We start from the raw sequence: 23,094 nt of genomic DNA, 5'->3' as shown, positions 1-23,094 counted from the left end.
CAGCCCGGCCCGCCTCAGCCGGCTCCGCGCCCCGCCCCCGCCGCGGGGCCGGCATGTGAGGCTGCCCGGCGGCGGTGCCTCCCTGCGCGGCTGGGCCGGCGCGGCCCCCGCACCGTTCCTCGCTGCCCGCGGGAGGGGAGGCCCGGCCCGGCCCGGCCCTGCCCTGCCCTGCCCCGGGGCCGGCCCCCGCCGCCGCCGCCCCGGAGCGGAGCGGTGGATGGGGCAGCGCGGCCGGCGGTGGGGACGATGCCGCGGAAGGAGCTGCCTCTGCCCGAGGGCTGGGAGGAGGCGCGGGACTACGACGGGAAGGTGTACTACATCGACCACGGCAGCCGCACCACTAGCTGGGTCGACCCCCGCGACAGGTGGGCGGCGGGGCGGCGGCGCGGCGGGCGGGCGGGCGGGGGCGCCGCTCCAGGGGGCTGCTCGCCCCCAGGCTGCCCGGTCGGTAACCGCTGCCGTCCCTCGGCTCCGGCCTGGCTCCGCGGGAGGGGCGGGCGGGAGGGACAGGACCGTCGCTTCGTTCCCCGCAGCTCTAGCTGGGCGCCTGCCTTCTGCGTGGGAGGTGAGCGATGGAGGGAGGTCAGCGAGGTTTCTTGTTGTTTGGTCTCCTCATCCTCCTGCCCGCCTGCTTTCCCTCTCCAGGCGTCTTGCAGGTCTGCGTGGCACGCTGCCCGCAGTGCAGCTGGCATCGGCACTGCCGTCTGAACCGTGGCGCGGCTGGGGAGCCCACCTGGTCCACCCCACGGGCGCGGCGGCGGCTCCGTGCTGAGTGGGGAAGGACTGACCAAGCAGGGTCAGGCAGGTGCTGGTGGGTCGGATCCTGCCTCGTGGCCCACCTCTGCAAGCAGCTCGGTGGCCTTGGTGAGCCTGGAGATTACGGAGGTCACTGACTTCAGGGGGTGTTTCAGATCGCCCCTGTTCTGCCTCCTGCTTCCAGCAGTCCCAGCTTGCTGTGCGGAGCTCTTTCCCCATATTGCTCACTTTAAAAAGTAAGGGAAACAGAAAACAGTTCTACTGCCCAAGACCCAGGTCATTTTCCAAGCAGCACTCTGTCGGAGCACGTTCTAGTTCCATGCTTGAGGCAGTTATGGTAAGCCAGCATACAGTAGCTCAGGCAGGCAGGAAGCTGAACTACTGGGTAGCTGTTCAAATCCGAAGTGTCTAAATTTCACATATAATGCTCTGTTATCTGGTGTTCCTGGACACAGCATCTTTAAAAATCCGTCTTGATGAGCTGTAAATTCCAACAATCTGAGTATGTGGTTTGCTGTTGATAAATTTTACACACTTGTCCCATCTGGCAGTGAGTGTAATTTCTGAATTTGTTTTCCTTTCTTCCCCTTGCCCCAGCAATCAGTTCTTTGATAGGGCTTCCATTGTTGGCAGGATGTCAGTACTTTGCCTTCTCTCCAGTTCTATTTTGATGTTTTTTTGTTAAGCGTGGAAGTGAATGATTGTCCAATTTTACAGGATTTCAAGGAGTGTTCTGCATTCCAGGAATAATCCTTGTATATACTGTACACAAATGTAACCTGCTGCTGGCTGGGGGTTTGGAACTTGTTTTGAGGCTTCTGTGTCAGTAATATGGTCGAGAAGAGCTAGAACACGGTTGTTTCAAGGTGTGTTTTTTAATCTTCGTAAGTCAATACAAGCTTAAATTAGGAGTGCTTTCCTGGCATCTTTATTTTGTTACAGAGAATCAAGACAAATGAGAAATCTAATAGACCTAATAGTGGCTTATAAAAATTCTCATCTGTCCTTGAGTAGTGATTCAAAAAACTGACAGAAATTACTAAATAGGTCCCTTACTTACACATGTGTACTGAGCTGTCACAGAAACATTACCTGCTCGCCACTGTTAAAGGAGAATATGCAAACACATACTGATAACTCGTATCACATGACATACTTGTTGTGCACATAGAAATACACCTGAACACACATGGCCCTGACGAGCTTTGCATCTGAGTCATCTTCCAGTAGGGCTACCAGGAAAGCAAGCTGAATTAGATACTCCCTCTGAAAATCCTCATACTTTTGAAGACTTTATTGGTCCAATGCTAGAACAGCTGTGTGGCACAACATGTACTCATCACCTGGGGGACCATGTGCTTGCATGTGCTGAAACACTGCTCTGACATACAGGAAATAAGTTCTCTTTCAACTAATTACCACTGTCTGTGAAAACCAGCTGATGGGGAATTTCTGATCCCCTCAAGTCATAACTACTCCCTGTTGTAGTGAACTTGTATTTATGCACCGATTGTTGAACTTCATCAGTGTATTTTAAGTGTAAATATTTGTAAACCTAGCCTTTTAGAAGTCATATTTAAAATTGCTGCAGCTGAGAGGTTGATTTGTGTGTTTGCGACAGTGCTCGCTGTGTGCTGTGCTTACGCGTGCTGTCTTTTACCCAGTGAAAAGCAATAGATATTAGGAAACGTAGCTGTAAAAGTGCAAATTTGAGGAATGTGGAAGAAGAGGTATGTGTTGGGCTCACTCTGAACCCAGTTGCTTCTCAGTGGTATTGTACCTTTGTAATACCTGATCAGTTTATTCAGGGAGGAACAACTGGTAGCTAAAGATAGGATGCACAGGTTTTTAAACCTTCCCTAAATCTTTCATTCTAGCTTAATTTAGTGGAAACAAACATGAGCAGGGATACCATCTAGCTTCAGGGCATGGGCTTGCCCATTGTTTTTGTGACAACGGTTGGTGTTAGGTTTGTCCTCTGCTAACTGAGGTTGGTTTAATGGGCTGCTAGGGAAGGGGGCCTGGTGGGGGGCACGCGGGGGGTGTCAGCAGCAGGGGGTGTAAGGTCGGACCTCAGCTGGCCTTGGACTGCATGAAATCAAAAGCTGGGCTGATGAAGCCAGTGGGGCTGGTGGTTTTCCAGCTCTCGTGTAACGCATGACACCAGTCCTGCAGGTGGGCTATTGGTAAGAGGGGCCATTAGACTTTGTCGGTAGGAAGTCAGTGGCACCCGGTGGCATCTCGCTCTCCTGTGAGGCTGACTTGAGCGATGCTCAGATGCCTGAAATGTTGATTGAAGCGACTACATGTTGGAGCACTTTTACCTCATACCTTTTAAAGGTGTACTAGATTTCAGGGCAGTGCTGTGGATGTTAGAGCGTTATGGGAAATCATCTAAGGTTAAATAATCTGAAGAATTTTGTTGCTTAACTGTTACTGTACCTGTGGTATGGTGTAACAGAAAAGAATCAAGGTACCTTGTAACCAAGAATTTCTGGTTAAAAAGCTGTAAGGCAGTTCTAGTGACCAGGTGCGGAAAAAACCCACTCTACTGTGTTTTCCTTGTATAAAAGGAAGCTCATGTAGCTTACTTTTTTTGTAGATTTGTTTGAAATTAGTTAATTTAGGACTTGGATACAGTGTAATGGGAGATCAAACCTTGCTGAGCTATTGGAAGAAATCTGCCATTCCTAGTCTTAAAAGCAAGCATGATCTTTCCGCTATGCACCAGTACATACCATTTGGTAAAACATGCCAGAGTTGTCCCAGTTGCTCTCTTAACACAAAGAGCGCATCTGCACTGTAAGCTGCTGTGCTGATGACCAAACAGAAAGTAAGAATGGTGTCTCAAAATGTTAGCACCAGCTGCTGCCTGTTCTTAAACATGAGTGTGAATCAGGAACTGCACCAACAGAGTGCCCCAAATGAGATTTCTGCTTTCATCAGACTCATGTTAGAGGTGGGTATCTGGCTTCTGGTGGGTATGCTGTCCTTGGGTTCTTTACACTGGGTTTAGGGGAGCCTCTACTCTCCCTTAAATTATCTTGCAAGAGAGCATAGTGTTTTTTCCACTTCTCCTTGCCTCTCAACCCAGAAGCTTCCTGATTGCACTGAGGATTTGGAGATGCCTGATAACCTGTCCCACTCTTCAATATTTGTGTTCCTGTGCTCTTCCTTACTGACATGGTGGTGTAAGCAGTTTTTTCTAGGTTATTTTAGGTGGAGCTGACTGGACTCCTGTTGAGAGTGAAAGCTACTGAAATAGGAGCACTTCTAGCTACTAAAGAAGTGAAGCTACTAAATGGCAACAGATGATGTCAGTTTTTTCAGCAGTGCCTCAGTTGATGGCCCTTCATTTCTGAAGGCTGTTATTAATGTAAGGGGTTGGAGACATTTATTAAATGAAAGCCTGGACTCTGCAGTTGCTCCCTGAAATGCCTTCCCTACTCCGTAAGGAGGTTTTTCCAGACTGAACCTCCAAAGTAGAGCTTTGTTAAAGAGAATGAGGAAAGAAATTTGCCAAAGTTCAGGGCCAATATGTGCTAATGTGTGTGTTGTTACGTTAGAAGACCTTCTGCACTTAAAATAGTTAGGGCCATCTATTTAGGCAGGAAGATTCAGGTTTGCTGAGCCTGAGGATCTTGATGAAGAAAAGCTAGGCGTGTCATATAGAGAGCACAGTCATCTAGCCATGCCCCTCTAGGTCTGCCTTCTAGGCTTGATGTGAAATACTGCAAAGTATTTTGTCTCCTCTGAATTATTCTGATCTCAAAGCTTTCTATCTCCAGTCTGCTCTGCACACTTGCTCTCCGAACTTCCTGTTTTAAAGATTTAGCAATGTGAGCATCACACTAAAATTTCATATGTAGCTGTCCACTACTTGGATTATTTGCCTATAGCGTAACTATAATCACTGGTATAAAGCTAAATATCGCTAACTTAAATGTGGGACTTCTCCAGAATAAAAGGGCTACAAGAAGGGAGGGCAATGAAGAGCAACAAGAAGAAAAGGAGCCATGGTTCTCTGGAGATGAAAATCAGTAAGCGTAAGGAGAAGAGAGGAAAATTCTCAAAGATGGAGCATTTCTCTTCCCTAGGTTTTTCTTTCATCCCTGGCAGCAGCATAGGCCATGCAACTGAAGGCTGCTAGTTTGGTGCCTGCTGTTGCCTTTCTTCATTGATAGCTAGCCGAGCACCCTGTCATATGTATGTGAAGCTGCCCCTTTCTCATGTTTACATTCCCCAAAATAGCTGATTAGTTTATAAAGAACAGGCAGTTCAATGTGTGCCCACAGGATATTGGATGTTGATAACCATTTTCCATGAGTACAGAAGTGAGTGACAGAAATACAGTCTTCCTGGCCATCTGAGTGCCATCTCTGGGACCAGGTGTCGTAACGTGTAGGACTTGTGCTGTTCTTACAATTTTTTTTTTTCCCCCACGGGAATTAAAATTAATTGCTTTATATAAGTGCTAATACATAGGGAGACAAGGACAGCAAGTAAAATTAGTGTGACACTTGCAAGTTTTTTAATTTATTGCTATTAGGAGTCTTCCAAGACGAATTAACACAGGCTGCACCTGTAATTGGAAAAAGTGAATTGGAGCTGAAATCAATCAGACCTCTTCAGTTATGAGAAATCAAACTTCATTGTTTTGTTTGTTTGTTTTTTCCCCAAAACTCCCAAGACAAACCCTGTGGTAGGATGTATTGATCGTTTTGGAGACTGGGAGACTGCAGGGACTGCCTCCAGAGCCAGCATGTTTCCTCTTTAGTGTAAACTCGCTTCAAACTGGGGAGAGTAGCTGGAGACAACAGGTATGATGCTTTTTAACAAGGGCATCACTGCTAAAGGTGTGGTACACACGTGTGTTTAGGGACAGAGGAGGTTGGCAGTGACTTTAGAACTACTAAAAGCCTATGGAACATGAAAAAAAAAAAAAAGAAAAATGTGCAGTTTTGTTCAGCTCAGCAGCTTTTTTTAATGCATTTTGGGGAATTCTGAATGTTAAAAGATCAGATTCAGTTTTGAAGAAATCTCTGTAAATCACATTGTTTAGGAATATGTAGGTTGAGCTTCATCTTCTGCTCTGGCAAGGTCATCTTGCTCACAAGATCAGTCCTTTATTTTTGCCTCAAAGACTGATGGCTTGTGAAGTTAGTGTCACTGCCACAGACTGGAAACTTATTTGGCAAGGGGATCAACAATTTCATCCCTACGTATGTCATGTATTTTCATATCAAAGTAGTTCTCTTGATCTCCGTCCAGTGGAATGGCAGAAAATTGGCTAGTAAGTCCCAGATGTGGGTATGGCAGGTGAGAGGTGGCTGCTGTGTTGGTCACCTGGGGCAGGGGCTTTTGGTGGTGTTACTGACGGGGCACCTTAAGCTGCTGCCAGAGTGGAATTCCATATGAGTGCAGGGAGCGAGGTCCACAAGCTGGTCTGGCTGAAAAATGTTATTTTACTGTCTGGGTTTATTTTACAGAAATGGTTGATCCAGGTTGTGTATGCTTGTGCGGAAACTTGTGCTGGCATAGCTGGGACTGAGCAGGAGGCTCGGAGGTGTGGGAGTGGGGCTGGGTCCAGTGGCAACCCGGGAATGCTGCTGGGGGTGCACTGTGAAACTGTCCGCAAACACTTGACCTGGTCAGGTGCTCTGCCAGCCCAGCCAACGAGGTGTTCCCAGAGCTGGCTGTGCTTAGCTTTGCCCTGTGATTTCTGATCCAAGTTTTACAGGGAGAGTGGATTTTCACTTGCTGGAGCCCAGATGAAACCAGCAGTGAGGTAGAGCATTTCCTGAAGGTGTAATTTGCACTGGTGTCTTCATAGGTAGCACAGTTATGGGAAGATGAGTTTGCAGCAAACTTTTCCGTGTCTGAATTTGATTTAAATTCCTCTAGCTTGTGCCAGAAAATTTATTGGAAGACATGGGAAGGCTTGTCCAAAAAAGTGTAATGGAATAACTTGTACATAAAGAAGTGACGTATGCTAGAAGGCTGAGGGTGGTCCTGTCACTGACTCGCCACACCACCTTTTCGGACTGGGTTCTTATCTCGGTTACTGGAGGAATCTATTAGTAAATGATTGATTCCTATTCTGTTCTCCTGAAGGTGACTGCACACAGCCAAGGGTAGCCTTGCACTCTGCTCAGCATGCCAAGGACCGTCACCGCCCCACACCGCGTTCCTGCACGCGTTATGGAGACTCTGCTGATCTCGCTGTCTGCCAGGATTGAAATGTTCTGGGCTTGACTTGACACTTGGTTGTGTCAAGTATGGGAGAATTTCAAGTCTTTCTCCAAGAGGGGGAGAGATCATACAGCTGGCTTGGGAAAGCCTGGCTGATGTTCTCCCCGTGCAGGGACTGGCTGCCTGAACCTGGTGGCTGTGAATGCCTCACCAGCAGGGCAAGTGCTAGCTGAAAAATAAATTAATAAGGAGGAGGTGGCAGCAGCTAGGCAAAAATCAGGTAGAGGTATGTAGACTAGTGCTACTACATACTCACATATGAGAGCTATGTAGATTGACCACTTCCTTGGAGAAAAATACTTCTTATGCTGGCTGGTTGCCATTCATGGACCTGTTTAGTAAGGTGACGTGCTTTGCTTGTGGTAATGAAGACTTAGCTTTAACTGCTCAAATAAAACCCAGAGTTCTTGTTCACAGAGCCTAAGGTTACTGCTCCCCCCTCCCTTTTAAGCTACATGCATAGATAATTGGCTGAACAAACAACAGACAAAACTGCTCCCAACAGAATAATAACTGCTTTTCACTGCCACTCATCCAGTCAAGTGACATCTGGAAGACTCTCTGGATAGTCGCAGGAGGTTTGGTCTGTAACAGGAAGATGCAAAGAAGCCAAATCCTACAGCTGTCAGTGTTCTCTGGTTTTTCACGCTTTTGGATGGGTTCTGCTGGCTTGGTTTGTTCTCTGTTTATGCTGGTACTTACGGCTTCCACCCCAGCCACAATGTTCTGCAACATAAGTACCCAACACACTTAAAAAGCAGATGAATTGCTTTCTCAATCTTGTAGAGGTGCTGTGGGGATTAATTAGTTCTGACAAAGTGCTTTCTGGCTGGGATGTCAAGCTGATGTTTCAGGACTAATGGTATTGTTCAGTGAAACTGTTTAGTTCTCAAATGCCTGATCACTGTTTTAGAATAATTTACTCTGTGGAGGAAAGCTTTATGGATTTAAAGCATGCAACAAACAGTATTGATTTGCAAGAGGCAGTCATTGATATCTGCTCTATGCAGAGTTGAGGTGTAAGGTGGTCACGTAACTGTTTCGAACTAAAGTATAAGTGAAACTGTTGCTTAAATGACCCTGCAATAATTTGCAAACTTCTCATATGTGACTTAAAACTGCCTTAATAGCCTTATACTTAGAACAAGGGTGATCCCCTGCTAAGGAGAGGGGGCTCTGCCATTCCATCCCTCACAACCCTACCACAGAGAGGACGGCCTGCAGAGGAACAGTAGTGTCCAAAATAATCTTCTGGACCCTTAGAGCAGCACAAGAAAATGTAGGTAGCCCCAGAACTGCTCTATAAAGCTCCACTGTGGATAACTTAGTGGTTAATTTTGCTTGTGCCGGGTGCACCTTTTGATTTCATGCGGCATCTGAGCCTCTGCAGCTGCTAGAAGACATGCTGGTGGCCCCAGCTTCACAGGCTGTCCCCTTGCTCATGCAGCCTGCAAGCCATCCAGTGCACAAATCCTGCCGGACGGCCTTTGAGGGGCTCAGGCAGGTTGGCACCACAGGTTGGCAGCAGCAATCTCTTGGATCGTGGCACCTAACCCCTGAGTGAATGGGAAGAATCATCTCACTGACAGCTTCATCCTGGATGCTTGAAGTTCTCGTAGCTGCACTGTTTGAAAGATTATGGTTTTGAGCTGCTTATCCAAGTTATCTCAAAGGGAATTTGGGTGGGGCTGATAATGGAAAGTATGTGACTGTCACATGTGATGCAGCTCTGCAAGTTACTCACTCTGTTTCCTGTGAAGTATCTCGGGTTGGTGGCCTGTCTTGGGTGGTGCTGGCCCAGTCAGCCTGATTCGAGCTACAGAGAAGCTCATGGTAACCCCTTTGGGAGGTGCAGTTTATCACACTTGCTTGGCAGAACTGGCTTGTGCTGCAGCTGCTGAAGTGCAAGGGAGGAGGTGTGTGGGTGGGCGTGGGGAAGTGGGCAGCTCTTGTCCTGGGCTGGCAGGGACTGGGCAGTAAGGTGAGGGTGGGCTCCTCGTTGCCTGCATTGCAGTAGTGTCTGGGTGTTTCATGGTGCTGTAAAGCTGAAACCTCTGCTCGCCCCAGTGCTGCTTTCCCTGAGGGGAGACCTTCAGCCTGTTACCGCCTGCTCCATAGGGCCCCCGTGGGTCACTGGGGGTTTATGAGGATTTCTGGGGCAGCACGTGCGTGCTGTGCTTCTGCATCTTGTGTTGCTGATCTAGGAGATGTGGCAGTTCTACTGCCAGCAGTGCACACAGGGTAAGGTCCATGCTCAATTAGTGATGCTGCTCTCGTTTTTAACAGCTGTTAGGTTGTTGCAATGCTCTTTAGACAGGTTTTTGCCGTTCAGACCTGACCTTTGTTCGGAATGGTGCCACTTCTGTTCCTCAGCATCTGATGTGACTTTGGGTTGGTCTTCTGGTTGCTGCTTGTGACTTTTGCTGTTTTGATGGGAAGAGGGGGGCTCAGCTAGCCGGAGACCTTCCTTCTACGGAAGGTCTCTGCTGCCGCAGCACCTTCTGTGTTCTTTTTAGGATTTTTCCAGATGCTCCCTATGGCTAGTGGAGCGATGCTAATGATGCAGCTTCATTGACTGCTGTTGCTTTGAATGAGTTCCTGCATAGCAGGGATGGAAACTTTTCTCAGGGGAGAACTTGGTATGAAAAGGATGTATTTTTAAGATAAAATAGTGAGGCTTATCTAAATTAAGATGACCTGTACTGTATATAGTGTTCCAGATGAGCTTTCCATAATGAATTGTGTTTAAAAAAAAATCCTTAAGGTGAATAACATTTTTGTATTGCAGTGTTTTGGCATGGTTAAACTTGAAATCAAATCAGCACTTTGAACAGACTTTTTTGTTGGAGGATGGATAAAAATCGCAGTTTGCAAAGACAAATTTGCAACTGAACTGGTCACACAGAGTCCTTCACTCAGGCTTGTTTTCATACATCCTTTGTAAATGCCACTCTTATCCCTAAAGCAAATGTTCTGTGTTGAATTTTCTCATCTTTATTCTCTATTTGTCCAGTAGTCTGTAGCTAATACCCCACAGTGCTTCCTGGTTTATTTATCTGCTTCCCAGACACAGGCTCCTGCAGTTTTGGATGGTAGTTCTGACAAGTTGTTTTGCATTTTCAGTAGCTTAGGTGGGCTGGTGGTCCTTTCTGGTGTGGTCACTATGGGTTTTGAGTCCTTTCTAGTGTGGCCACTATGGGGTGTTGACTCAGGTGCTGTGTTTCCCAATGGGGAAAAGTTCCCTTGATTATTGGAGGAAGACATGACTGCAGCTTAATATGCTGCAGTTCATAGCCTGGTTTAAGCGTGTGAACAGGCAGTGACTGTTTGGGGTGGGATAACTTGGTCTTGTGTCAGGCCATGTCCCGTCATGTCTCTCGGGCTGCTGCCAGAGCCCTTGTGCTCTCTGCTGCAAAGCAGCAAGCTGGGTGCTGGGACTCAACGAATGCTCCCGTTTTCTGAACAGAGCCAAGCAACACCAGGTCCTTGAAGGAGGAAGGCAGCTGGTACAGTTAACTCCTCGGTATTTCGTGTTTTGTTGTGTAGTGACAAAAATGAGAACAGTCCAAGTGGTAATTCACACCCATAATAATTCTGCTTGGAAGTCTCTTTGTGACACTTGCTTCTGATGGAGTGCTGCATGTTGGTGTTTCTTTGCAATCATATATATTACAGAATAGATTTGCAATGAAACAACCTAACTTAAATAATTTTAACAATGATCTTTAAAGGCATTATTGTTTGAATTACTTCCCTGGAGTAGCTGGGCAGATGTGTGGCAACCCCTGTCTGAATGACAGTAGTGCCTCTTACCAAATACATTGTTGAAGACAGGCTGAAATGCTGCTTTGATCCAGCTGCTTTGTGAGCAGCCTAGATACTTGATGAAAGGTGTAGGGAATAATGGAGTTATGTCAGTATGAATTAAGGATTTTACGGTAAGAGTTTTATTATTTATGTTGCTTCCTGGATGCTTATGGAGGGTTTACTTCCCTTTAGCTGGAGTCTTTGCAGTCAAAGGCAAGCTGTTGACCTGTCATTTTGCGCCTTTGTGTTCCCAGCTCTCATGCTCAGAGCGTCAGTCCTTTTTCCAGTGATTGTTGCTTCTACTTTCTCTCTCACAAGCTGTATAACACTGTTGCTTAGTTCTCTTATGGCTGTGCTTATAGGGTGTTTAAAGCCTTTCATAAAGTAAGCATTTTGCCTGATGGGAGGCAAGGAAGGAGGTTTACAGAGCTTTAAAAAAGGTAAGAAATAAACTGTAGATAATAGATTCCAAAAATGCAAATTTGTTTAAGCAACTCCTTAAAGACGGGAGGGAGGAAGGAGTTGCAGATTAAAACCTGTGTTTATATACATGTAGAAGCTGGAGGCAAAGCAATCCATTCATAAATATACAATAGGATTTATGTCATGGTGAGAAGTGCTACATGCATATTCATGTGTAATTTGCAAATCCTTTAGCAATTAAATACTTTACTCCAAACTCTAGAACTGCATAACCTTCTTGTTGAAATGAGATGTCCAAAGGCTCTAATGCTTCTCCAGTGGAGGGGGAAGGCTGGGTGGTGTAATAGATCTGATACTCTAATTTTCATTCGATTAAAAGATTTTTGGTGTGCTTTGGGCATTATTTTGTTTGGATAATCAGTAAGTCTTGAACAAAACAAGTGAAGTAGAGACTTGCAAGAAACATTGTAAAGCTTGTCATGCTAAGAAAAGCGAATAGACTTGGAAACTTGTTAGGATGCTTTTCTGAACTGGTTTTCATGTCAAATACCTTTGTCTAAACTTTCATATCCTGTAGGTAAGGAAGGAGGCAGGTGAGTAGTAAAGCAGTAGCCTTTGTACAAAAGTGAAGTGAATCGCTTTTAAAGGATGTAGCCTCAGTTCTTCATATAACTCTAAAAAAAATGAATTTGAATGCACTGTTGCTGATGCTTTTGGTTTTCAAAAGCTTTAAAGGATGATAGACAAAGTATACACCTTCCAACGTCATGACTGGGGAAAAATACTGCTATAAAATAACTGTTTCCTGCAACTTCGGTTGTTACGGCCAGTGAGCGCTCTGTGACAATGCAGAGTTTCTGGGTAGAGTGGGGTGATGCGACTAGTTTATCTTGCCCTTCAGTCATCGGACTAAATGATACTCTGCAAATGAGAAAGCAACTGATGGGCATCCTGATGAACGCGCAGAGTTCAGCGTATGCCCCTAATACTACTGTGATATGATAAGGTTGGGACTTGTCATGCGATTGTGTTAAATGCTCCGTGCCTGCCCTCGCCTTCCTCAGGATCCTTTTGCAGCTGGAAGTATCAGGCCGGTGTCCTCTCTAGATTCACCAGCTGCTTTGCTCGTGCAGCGGACTGGTGGCCAGGTAGCTTTGGACTTCTGTGATGGCAGCTGTTTCTGTATCGCTATGGTCGGTTACTAAAGAACCACTTTTTTTTTTTATTCAGGTTCTGCTCAGTTCTTGAAACTGGACATGAGCATGTTCAGTTACATCAACCTAAGTTCTCTGTTCACTCTTTGAGAAAGCTGCGGTTTAATTCCCTTATCTGAAGCATCACAAAATGTTGCTTACTGCGCTCTCTCCTGGTGTTTCTGATGGCTCCTTTTAGAGTTGCTCCTTTTTGTAGCTTTATGAGCTCTTTCTCCTGCACTCATTGGTTTTGCATTGGGGAAAAATATAGAGTACATCCATGCGGGATGGGAAAAACCAGTGAAGTTCTTGGGCTCTTTCCTCCCTGCTGAGGTTAGTTCCTCTTTGAAAGTTGTGTTGTCTGGTTTAGCTTTCCTGCTCCTGTTTTGTAGCAGCCTGCTTCTTGGGATGCTTTGATTCAATGGAACAAGAAAACAGGGCAATGCACTCAATTCACTAAGGGCTATATGTGCATTTTTCTGGCTGGCACAGGTGTAACAAATTGCCCTTTTAGTCCTGTTTACTTGTTCTTCTCATTCAGTCACAGATAGGTTCTGCTCCTTGGTGATCAGACAAGAGCCCTGGATTCCCTCGTGCTGTCTTGTGTTGTGATCAGGGAGGCATGTAGCAGAGGTGATGTCCCTTTGGTGCTTGGGGACTCTGCTGTTCAAAGCTGTACTTCGGTTGATCTGGAATAATGTTTCCAGGTAACTCTGAGAAGTTGTTGCTTTTACAATGAGCACTGAGAATTTGTTAGAGTCTGCTGTGTCAGAGCATCAGTGTCTAGCTGGTGACTAGTCACATAAGGGGATGAACATGCAGCACTGGGTACTCTAAGAATATGAATTGGTTTAGATCTATAGAAAGGGCAAAATTGGTGTAAATGAACCCGGTCCTCCTTAAGCTGAATCCTGAGTGGGTGACTTCTTGGCTTTATCTGCTGGACACTTCACTCATCAAGCAGTTCAGGTGCAGACAGGGGAATTGCTAATGTGTGAGGAATGATGTTTCGGATTACTGTGAGGTGATTACATGAGCTGGTCTTTTGCCAGTGTTTTGTATTATGTGTTAATGAGGAAAAACAGAAGGGATTAGTGTATTAACAAATGTCACTTTTTAAATGAGCACTGCTCAGGTAGAGGCTGGATGGGATGTGTATTTGATTCCCCCCCCCCCCAATTTTAGTAACCATAAGTGATTGCCTCTGGACTCATCTGAAAAAAGTGCAGTGAACCATTGCTTACAGTATTGTAACCGCTTGTGCATTCGCTGGTGGAAAAGCTAAAAAGCTTTTTCCTAGAGCTTGGCTGTGGCTGGAGTGCAGCATTTAGTCCTGCCCTCTTGTGCTGCTGGAGGTCTGGCTGTGGGCCTGAGCAGAAGCCCCACTGGCAGGGCTGGAGCAGGCTGGGGAGCAACTGAGCCTTCCTGCTGTGGGACGTGGCCGTTCCTTCAGCCCTGGTGCCCATCTGTCTCCTCACTAAGCTAGTTGGCACACAGAAAACTACTCCCTCTTTTTCTGGGCACAGTTTCTGCTGCTGTAGTAAGTTGAAATGGCCCAAGGACAGTCTTCTGCAGCAATGACCTGCTGGGTGGGAGTGACCTTCCTGCAAACCATGGTTCCCCGAGAAGTTATGGCTTGCTCCTAAGCTGCAGTCGGTGCAGGTGTGCCGCGCTTGCCTGGCACGGTGGGTCGTGAGCATGGGATCAACAAGGCAGCCGTGTTGTTTGTAGTTTGTCTTTAAAAGCAGACAGCTTAAATATCAGATTGATTCTTTCTCAGTGCTGTGCTGTGGGCTGTAATTCCATCTGCTGTGACACGGTGAAGGTGACACCTAAAAAGATATGTGCTTCTTTCTGGATGTCCTCCTTGTATCTTCTGCACGCGTAACTGGAGGCTCCATTTTACCTGCATGTTGGCCTTGCTCAGCATGTGGTTGCTCAGGAGCCTAGCAAAATGCTCAATGTTTTTCTCTGAAATGCTCTTAGAGAGAATTTCAGTGTCATATTTCATTCATCCCAAGCACTGCAGTTTCTGCAATATTGCTGTCCATTGTCGTCTCTGGTCTGGAACAGTAGAAGCATCTGTTTATGCCATTGATTTGGCAGTTATTAGAAGGACATTGAATAAAGGACATGATTAATGGAAGGGAGGAGCATTCAAAGACCTCTGCCAGTAACGTCTGTGTTTTTAGAAGTTCTGCAGATTCATCACTGATTTTGGAACTTGATAGCAAGTTGGTTCTCTGGATGAGGCTGTAGGTTAACTTAAAGATACTAGACAGGGGCAACAGGAGTATTTGGTTTGCTAGAGTTTCAGCTTGGTCTTTGCAGACGAGCTGTGTTCTGGATAATGATTTATTTAGCTGAGCTGAGAATTCTGCATTGATGGGGTATATCAGTGTTTGGGTAGAAATGAATAAAATTGATATTACAGTGAAACTATTTGCTGAAAAAATTACTGGCATGGGAGTTGCATTTTATTCAGGTGCTGATAGTGCTCAGTTAAGCAAAAAATTTCAAACCTGTGAGCTCTTGTGATGACTTGCTTAAGACCAGATTTATGGTACTATAAGGCACAATGTCAGATCTATTAAACACAGCTTTGACTTAAAAAGAAGTATGGAAGTGAATAGCTGAGATATTTTAGGTAATTGCCTTGAGCAACAGTGCTGGTTGTATTCTAACAGCTTCAGTAAGTTACAAACAAGCTACAGCTGAGGCTAGATCAGGCAACTGATAATTTGCACAGTGTCTGGCATAATTTGGCTGGTGTGTGCACACTTGGTGTGTGCAGGCTGTACTCCTTGGTGTCTGCCCAGAGCTCCCTTACGGGGGGGGGTGTACCCACAGAGGTCTGGTTCCAGTAACACTTCCCACCTCCCCTGCAGCTTTAGTTTTACCTGAAATATCTTGCCACAGATACTGATTTTCACGAGTAAGACTTAAAATAGTGTTTTACTCATTCTGCTGCTTCTTATCCTTTGGCAGCTATAAAGGCTACAAAAACTGTTGGTTGGGAAGAAAAAATGTTATTGAGGGATCTTGGAGCAAAATGGTATTTTACACTGTTTGGGGAAAAAAAAAAACCACAAAACAGATTTTTCCTTCTTTTTGGATGGGTGGAAGGAGGGAAAACGTGACAAGGATATCTTTCTACCAATGTCAGCTATACAGGATTTGGATTGTGCGTAGAGAAAACTGGCTCTGAAGTAATTTGTTTTTCAGATCCTTGCTCTCTAAATTTCAAGGAAAGGTACTGTTTAAGGTAACTGGAGATGAGAACAACTTAGTTGTGTAGAGTGACATCCTGTTCTGGAATTTGACAGCTCTTGAGAAGTGAACATCTCCTTGAGGAGGTATTAGGTTGGAAATCCAGTGATGGTGATTTAAACAGGCAAATTTGTACTTTCTTGTGTGAGCAAGGTGGATGTATAAAAGAGTTGAACACAGCAATTGAATTGCTAACTAACTTGGCTCTTAAGCATGGCTTTTTGGGAAGTAGTGCTGCCTCTTGTCCCATTCCTCCCAGAAAGACAGGGTGTGTTCTGGCAGATGTCCCTGGTGACCCCGGGGCATTTCATGCACCACAAGAAAATCTCAGGAGTGAGATGTCTTGTGCCTTAAAGCCCCTGCAGATCCTGTGACTTGTTTGCTGGGTTTCTCTACAAGGAGAGCTTATTTTGTGAAGAGAGCACAGGGGTATGGTATCTACACCATCTTCTTTTCCTGGTTATACACCCTGTGTTGAAAACTGAAAGAGAGAAAATACCCTGTTACAGACAAGCAGGTGCTGGGGCTTGATATGGCATAAAGACAGATGTGATTTCCTACTGTGCCTTGCTAGGTTTGTGTGGTCTCTACTAGATTTTAAGAGCTTATTTTGACCAACTCATATTTTTCAAGACAAATCTGAAACTCTTACAAGAGTTGGTGCCTTCTGCTGCTTCCCCTGACTTGCAGGGAAGAGAAATGTGTGAAAGTGGAGGTGGTTTGGCTTGACTTGTTCTGAAGCCCCTAAGTAATATTTTGTGCCTTATGCACCAGCTGCTTAAAATCCTTCTACTTTGGAGTTCACGTTAAATAATTAGGCTAAATGGTAATGCATAGAGAGTAAAAATGGAAAATCCGTTGCCGAGGACATCCCTTTGAAAGTATAGCATAAGGCACAGGTATATGATTCCTCAGGATAGGGCTTTCCATAGGATGGAACCATGTTATGGGGATGAAGCCAACTGAAGTAGGTGGGGGGAGAGCTCACCTGCAGGTCATGTTGGATATTTGGAGATCTGGGAAGCTGAAGTGAAATCCTCAGCAGAAGAAATTCTTTTCAAAAATAAATGCCAGAAACATCATATAACTGTGAAAAACATAGCTATTGCTCTCAGTTTTTACATAAAAAGCAGCTAGATGCTTTGTTAATGAATAGCGGAATACAAGGAGAAGCCAACTGAAGTGCTGAGCGCAGGTAGATCTGTGCAGCCCCGTGGCTTTGTGCTGCGTGCCGCTTGCCCTTCGCCTTGCCAGCCGCCGCTGCGTGAGGCCCCGCGCAGCGTGGAAGGGGGCTGTCGCGTTGCGGCGATCTGCCTGAAATCAGTGGGAGTGAAATCGGGCGCTAGTTAAATGAAGGCAAAATGACTGTAGGGAAGAGATGGCGTCTCTGATGTGCCATGGCATCATCTGTCTGGCAAACACCTGGGACAGGGATCTCCATCTGGCATGGGCTTGGCCGTCGAGGAGTGGCTGCTGCCATAGGAACAGAGGTCCCTGCCTGCCGGAGTGGCGGGGCCTTTCTGCTGGGATTAAACCCGGGACAGCTGCGTCGTGGCAGGCCGAGCTGCTGGCTTGGGTGGCGAGCTCTTTGTCTTCACAACCCCTCACCTGCGCTGCTGCTTTTTCCTCACTAAATCGCTTACAGCTTCAGAATATGGCTTAAACATGATGATCTAATCTGCTTTCAGATGCTCGGCGTGGTAAAAAAAGGGAATGGGGATTTTAAACATCGTTGGGGGAGCAATATGCGCAACTGGGGTCACACACAGCCAGTCACTCTTACGGGGCTCAGCTTTGTATTCAGATGCTCTGGCCAGCGAGCCGCAGACATTCCAGATACTTGTGTTCGTTTTGGCTGTATCCAGGCACGCACTCACAAAGAGCAAGATGCGTGCAGTGAAGTATAAATCTAGTCCTCTAATGACTCAAAGCACCGTTGTGTGCGCGTACATGCTTAACAGATTGTATAATTAGCTGGCTTTGTAAGCAGGCAGCATGTATGATTCTTCAGCAGTTATCTAGAAATCTTAACGTGGTGTGAGGAGTGTCTGCGGGTCCTTTGAGCTTGTTGTGTCCATGCACCGATGACTGCTGGGCAGAGGAGAGGGGGCTACATCCCCTCTGCGTGGAGGAGAGGGGCTTCCCAGGCCCGGCACCATCACCTCTGCCTTTCCTCTCAGCCCTGGGCTGGCAGGCAGCTCTTCCCCCTTGGCTGCTGGTGCTGAGCTGGTTTGGCTGGCTGCTCTGGGGGTGTGGGACCGGGTGATGGGGGCTGTCCCCGAAGGCAGCCTCCATGGAGACCCCCCAACCCCCACAGGCTCGCCAAATCGTGTAGCCATGAGCTTTAGCGTGCATAACTACAGCCCTTTGCTTGGCCCCGTGAGTTTGATTAGGTTTTGGCCCAGGCTGCAGCCTGTTTTTATATGAAATATTTAATTCAGAAATGTTAATCCTGGAGGTCACAAGCCTCATTGCAGAGTTATCCTGACCCTGCGGCACAGGGGCTGCTGGGCCTGCTGGCAGAGCAGCTGCTGCTGCGGTGCCGTGCCTGCGTGCTCTGGGGAGAGAGGTGTTGCTAAACCCCCAGAGCTGGCTGCGAGCAAGTAGGAAGGCTGGGGTTTACTGCCGCAGAGGAATGCGACAGGTTGTGCCGGTGTCCGGGAGACTGGGAGGGTGGGAACGCGTAGCAGGGCCCAAGGCTGCATGCTTGGGATTTCACTGGAGCCGGGGAGGAGCCAGGAGGGAAGCGAACATGACCTTGAAAATCCTTATCGAGATGAAAAGGTGCAGTCAGCGAGCACATTCCTCCGCCAGCCACGCTGCGCACAGCATGCTGCCCGGCTGGGCTGACAGCGAGCGCTGCGGCTGCACAGAGCTCCAACAAACAGCTCCTTGTCACGCCTTCAGGAGGTCACTTCCCGCAGTCGGTGGCACGGCGTCTGTCGGTCCTGTGGCAGGGCTGGTATAATCGAAGGGTGCGTGTAAATCTAAGGGACCGGCTTCTAAAGTTGACCGTTTCTGTGCACTTCATTTATAAGTAATAATGAGTCTGAAGGCAGTAGCAGGGCAAAGTCTGGCAGCTGGAGAAGATGGGCCACTCGAGAGGACCAGTTTTAATTATGATTCTGTGGCAGAGGAAGCTCATCTATGAGTTTGGTGCCCAGAAATCTGGTGAGCAGCCAGACAGCTCATCACAACCAACAAGGCGGATTGCCTTTTTCCCCAGTGCTGCTTGTGTTCCTGACACTCCGCTGTTGCTGGCATGCTATCAGCTGCCGAGTCCCGCTAACCCAACTGTAAATCCACTCAGCAGAAAAGCCTGGGTACTCTTCTGTTGTGTTACTGAATGGAAGCAGTTTGTGGGAGGGCTTGGAGGGTGTGATGGGGGAGAGCAGAGCTGCAGGACCGGGAAGAGGAGCAAGGAAAGGGTGCATAGGGTGGAAGGTGGGAGAGATGCTTTTTCTGGGAGCAACAAGCCATTAGCCCGTCTCAGTTGCTGAGTCTTTGTGCTGTGGATCTGACACAATCCTCCCTCCCTCCCCTGTACCAGCGTCTGTCCTTGTACAGTCACATGGTGGTTCAGGTTAAGAAACTTGCATTGCCTAGAAATTGATCCTTTTTTAAAAGCTTTTTGGGTGCATTTAATCCTGAGAGCACATCCTGGGAAGGTGTCTAGCTTCACAGTACAGGTAAAACAACCCTTGTAGTGCAAAAAAAGAAACAAACACTGCTGTGACTATGAATGCGCTGCAAAATGATAAAGGCTACATTCTTGAAGAAACCTAAGTATCATTATAGCTTGACTGTGACTGTGGCACTTTCAGAGCTGAGACTGTGCTGCAACTCTGGGAGCAGATACTTAAAATTTGGGCTTTTTTTTTATCTTGACAAGGATAGAATAAAAACCTTTCTCTCTCCACTGTACGGAGAGAGGCTGTATGAACATGTGTGCTGTGTGGTGGTTTAGAGTAATTCAGGTGTTTTCCAGTGTCTTTTAGAGAATTCCTTGCTAAATGCTTAGCTTTGAGCATTGGGGCAAAAATCTTGACTCATCAAATTCAGATCCTTTTCAGTTTTAGAGGCTCTAGATGTGTACTAGGAATTTGGATGTGTGCTAATGATCTCGGGAAGCCTGTTTTCAGCTAGTGTGGAACAGGGTGGCCTCTGCTCTGGGAGATGGGGAGCTTGGCTTTCTCCTGGCTGGGCCAGTCCATTGGCTCTTGTATGTGAAGACTCATCTCCCAGAGCTGAGCTGAATCGTCTTGCTGAGGAGTGCGATGAGTAGTCTTGCCATCACCTCCGCTCTTGCAGAAGTAGTATTTAGTCCTGTTGAGTGGCAGAGCTGTCAGGATTGGTAGGCTGGCATGTGCTATATCTAGTTGGGCTACAGAGAATGTGCTGCATGTCCACATCTGCTCCTGGGCAAAGCACGGGATGGAGCACAGGATGGTGTGAACACACCATTTATCTCAAAACTGGTGGACTTGCTAGCCAGCTTCTTTGTTGGTCTGATCTTGAAGCCGTAACCCCAGCTTTCGTTTACCATGATACTTGATTAAGATGAATGTACCATCTTTGGGTTTTTTCTTTGAAGATACTCAGCTTGTAAGGCTGGGGTGAAACACAGCCTCTTCTGTTGTGATTCTCCTCTGCTTCTTAATGTGGAGCAACGGGTATGGTGGTACTGAAGCTGGTTGTCTCTGCTGTCATACGAGCCAAGAGCTTGAATGAGGTACAGAACCTTTAGAGACCTGAAGCCAACTTTTTTGGCAAGCTATCATTATGAACCTTTAAACCACTAGTTATGAATCAATAACCACCAGGCATTCAGTTACAATGAAAATTGGGGGGAGTAGATCGTTAAATGCTGACCCCACCTACATCTTTCCAGTGCAGAGGTTGTGACCTCAGTTTCTGAGGAGTGAATTGTCTGCAGGACCACGGGCTTGCTCTCAGCTTGACTTAGCAGCATGCTGGTTGTCTTCTCAGAAGGACCGGTATCTCAGTCACTTAACATGGGTGTAGGAGGTCTTGTATGTTCTCATTAACTCTGTGACTTGCAATGGTGACTTGCCGGTACTGTGGAGGTGAAACTCTTTCCTGTACTATTGCATCGATGCCAGTTAGGTTCTTATGTCATCACCAAAACCAGAATTTAGTCTTCAGGAGCTACTTTGATTTTATTTCATTTTGCTTTATAAAAAGCTGCAATCTTTTGCTCTTTCCTGAGAGGGAATGCTGTAAATCTCTCCTTTTTTTAAAATGCAAAAGGAGGTTGCTATTTTTTCCCCAAAGTTTGGAGGCATTGCTAGCAGAGTTGACTCCCTGGAAGAGCAAGAGACTGACTACGGAGAAAGATTAATTTGATAAGTGAGAAGCTTCAGCATACCAAAGCAAAGATAATATGCTAAGACCATTGCAATTGATTTTTGTCTAGAATATTTCTCTTATGAGAAATATTTCAAAGTATGTTTTAATGCTTCCAAAGGGGTCTAGAGTAGTTGACTTAACTTTGCTGTCAGGAGTTGATAATCTTTTGAGGTCCAAATGAGTTTTGCACATCTGTTGTGTGAGGAAGAAGTGGGGATGGGAGAAGTGGGACTACAGCGATAATCAAAAAGACACAAACTCTGGTGGTTTTAGTCATCTTCACCAGAGTGTGTTGGAAGGAGGAAGACTGTTCTTTTGGAAGGAGGTTCCTGTGCTCTTTTCTCATATACTAAATTAAAACAGTAGCTAAATACTAACAGTAAGACTATGTAAGGTGTGTTTCGGACACATACCTGGACCATGAAGTATGAGCAGCAGTGATGAAGTGGTACCTATGCTGAGTTGTCACTTAGTGGAAAGAAATGCTGTGCATTTTGAACTGAGGAATAACTCAAAAGCTTTTGCTACCTGATACGTCTGTAAAGATCTGTTAGACACTTAAAAAACAAACAAAATTATGATACACTGCGTTAGGTTGAAACTTGGTTAACTGCTTCAGGCCAAAACATATATCAGTCTCTTCTCCACAAGGCCTTTACAGCAAAAGAACTATCAGTTACCCCATGGTAAAAGATGACGCTTACACACACATGCATGCACACATTTAAAGATGCCATCTTGGTTTTTTTGGCAACCAGTTATAAATTGTGATCAGGGTATCATTTGTTGCTCATACTTAACTGCTGAGCCCTTCTACTAACGTTCTCTTTGAACAATTGATACCAATTGCATCCCTGAGCTTGTGTTCACAGAGATCCTCAGATAATACTCCCTGCAATAATATTTGAGTTGTAAACAGTATTGGGAAACGAATTTTTCACGAGTTTTCCCTTGAATTCTGAAAAATGACAGGTTGCTGCTGGAATTTCTCTCAAATTCTTTAAATTTTGAGTAAGACTAAAATGTTCCTCCTGGTCAGGAGACAAGGCAACTCAGTATAAAGAAACTTGTGCTGAATTCAACCGTCACTGTCCCCTTTCTCAGTCTTATACACCCATCTAGAATGCTTTAGGAAAAATCATTTTTCCTGTGGCTGTGTAAATTCCATGCAGAGAAGACAGAAGGCGTCCCCCAAGAGCACAGTGTCCCTGGAGGAGACAGCTGGCTGTGGGCTGGTGTTTTGGGAGGGAGTGGGCAGCTCTCCTGGTGTCACGCATGCTCCAGCTGTGCAGCCTCCCCGTGCGTGGGGTTCTCCCTCACTGCGCCTGGACCTGGCAGCTGGGAATTGCAAGGGCTGCTACAAGCAGGAGCCCAGTTTCAAGATGCCGTGGTGCTGATATGTTTGGCTTTGCCTGTGATGATCATGCTTGTCTTGAATCTGAAGGCAGCTTTCACCTTTGTGGCACTGTTCCAGAGTCTTGGAAGTAGACAGTACCAAAACCATAGTCCTTCTCCCAGTTTGATCTGAGCTGTGGTCCCTGAGTCTCTGGCCTGTGCCTCTCTGCACATGGACCATTTTCTTTCTTCCTGAGCTGAGTGCTGGGCATGCAGATCTTCAGCAGGCCGCTTGTGCCACTTGGGAGCTGGCAGAAGGACTGTGAGTGGGCTGTAAGCTGTGTGAGATAGGTGGGGAAGGGGAATGCAAAGAGCAGGTGGTGCTGTAACTTCTATGTTAACATAAATTTAATCTGATGGCAAAATATGTTGATAGTGGGTCATTCAAAATAAATGTTTCTAAGAGTAAATCAATTAAGATCACTTGGTGATGCAAATCTCATTTTTGCTGTCCTCAAATGAGTGAGAAAACTTCGATAGCTCTTGATTTGTATTGACTCCCTTGCAGTGTGTGAAGTACTGAGCTATTCTTTGTGCTTTGTACAGTTCTGTCTATAAATGCAGTTTGGAATAATATTTTTGTGGCTTAACTACATAGTAAATCAAGGCTTTGTTACTTTGGATGAAA

General features: G+C 46.2%; 1 protein-coding gene across 1 annotated transcript in view; it reads left to right on the top strand.

Annotated features, from left to right (window-relative positions):
- Nucleotides 1-246: 246 nt before the first annotated feature.
- WWC1 (WW and C2 domain containing 1) overlaps nucleotides 247-23,094 on the top strand; it is a gene marked incomplete at both ends in the record, with an annotated part of 71,917 nt that continues 49,069 nt past the window's right edge. Inside the window, one exon of the mRNA XM_082006330.1 lies at nucleotides 247-365. Coding sequence (XP_081862456.1) covers nucleotides 247-365 — 119 coding nt within the window. The remainder of the gene's footprint in view (nucleotides 366-23,094) is intronic.

Source organism: Phaethon aethereus, assembly GCF_964289735.1.
Source record: "Phaethon aethereus genome assembly, chromosome: 14".
Classification (NCBI taxonomy): domain Eukaryota; kingdom Metazoa; phylum Chordata; class Aves; order Phaethontiformes; family Phaethontidae; genus Phaethon; species Phaethon aethereus.
Note: the sequence above shows the minus strand (reverse complement) of the source record. Positions and strands in the feature narration are given on the sequence as shown.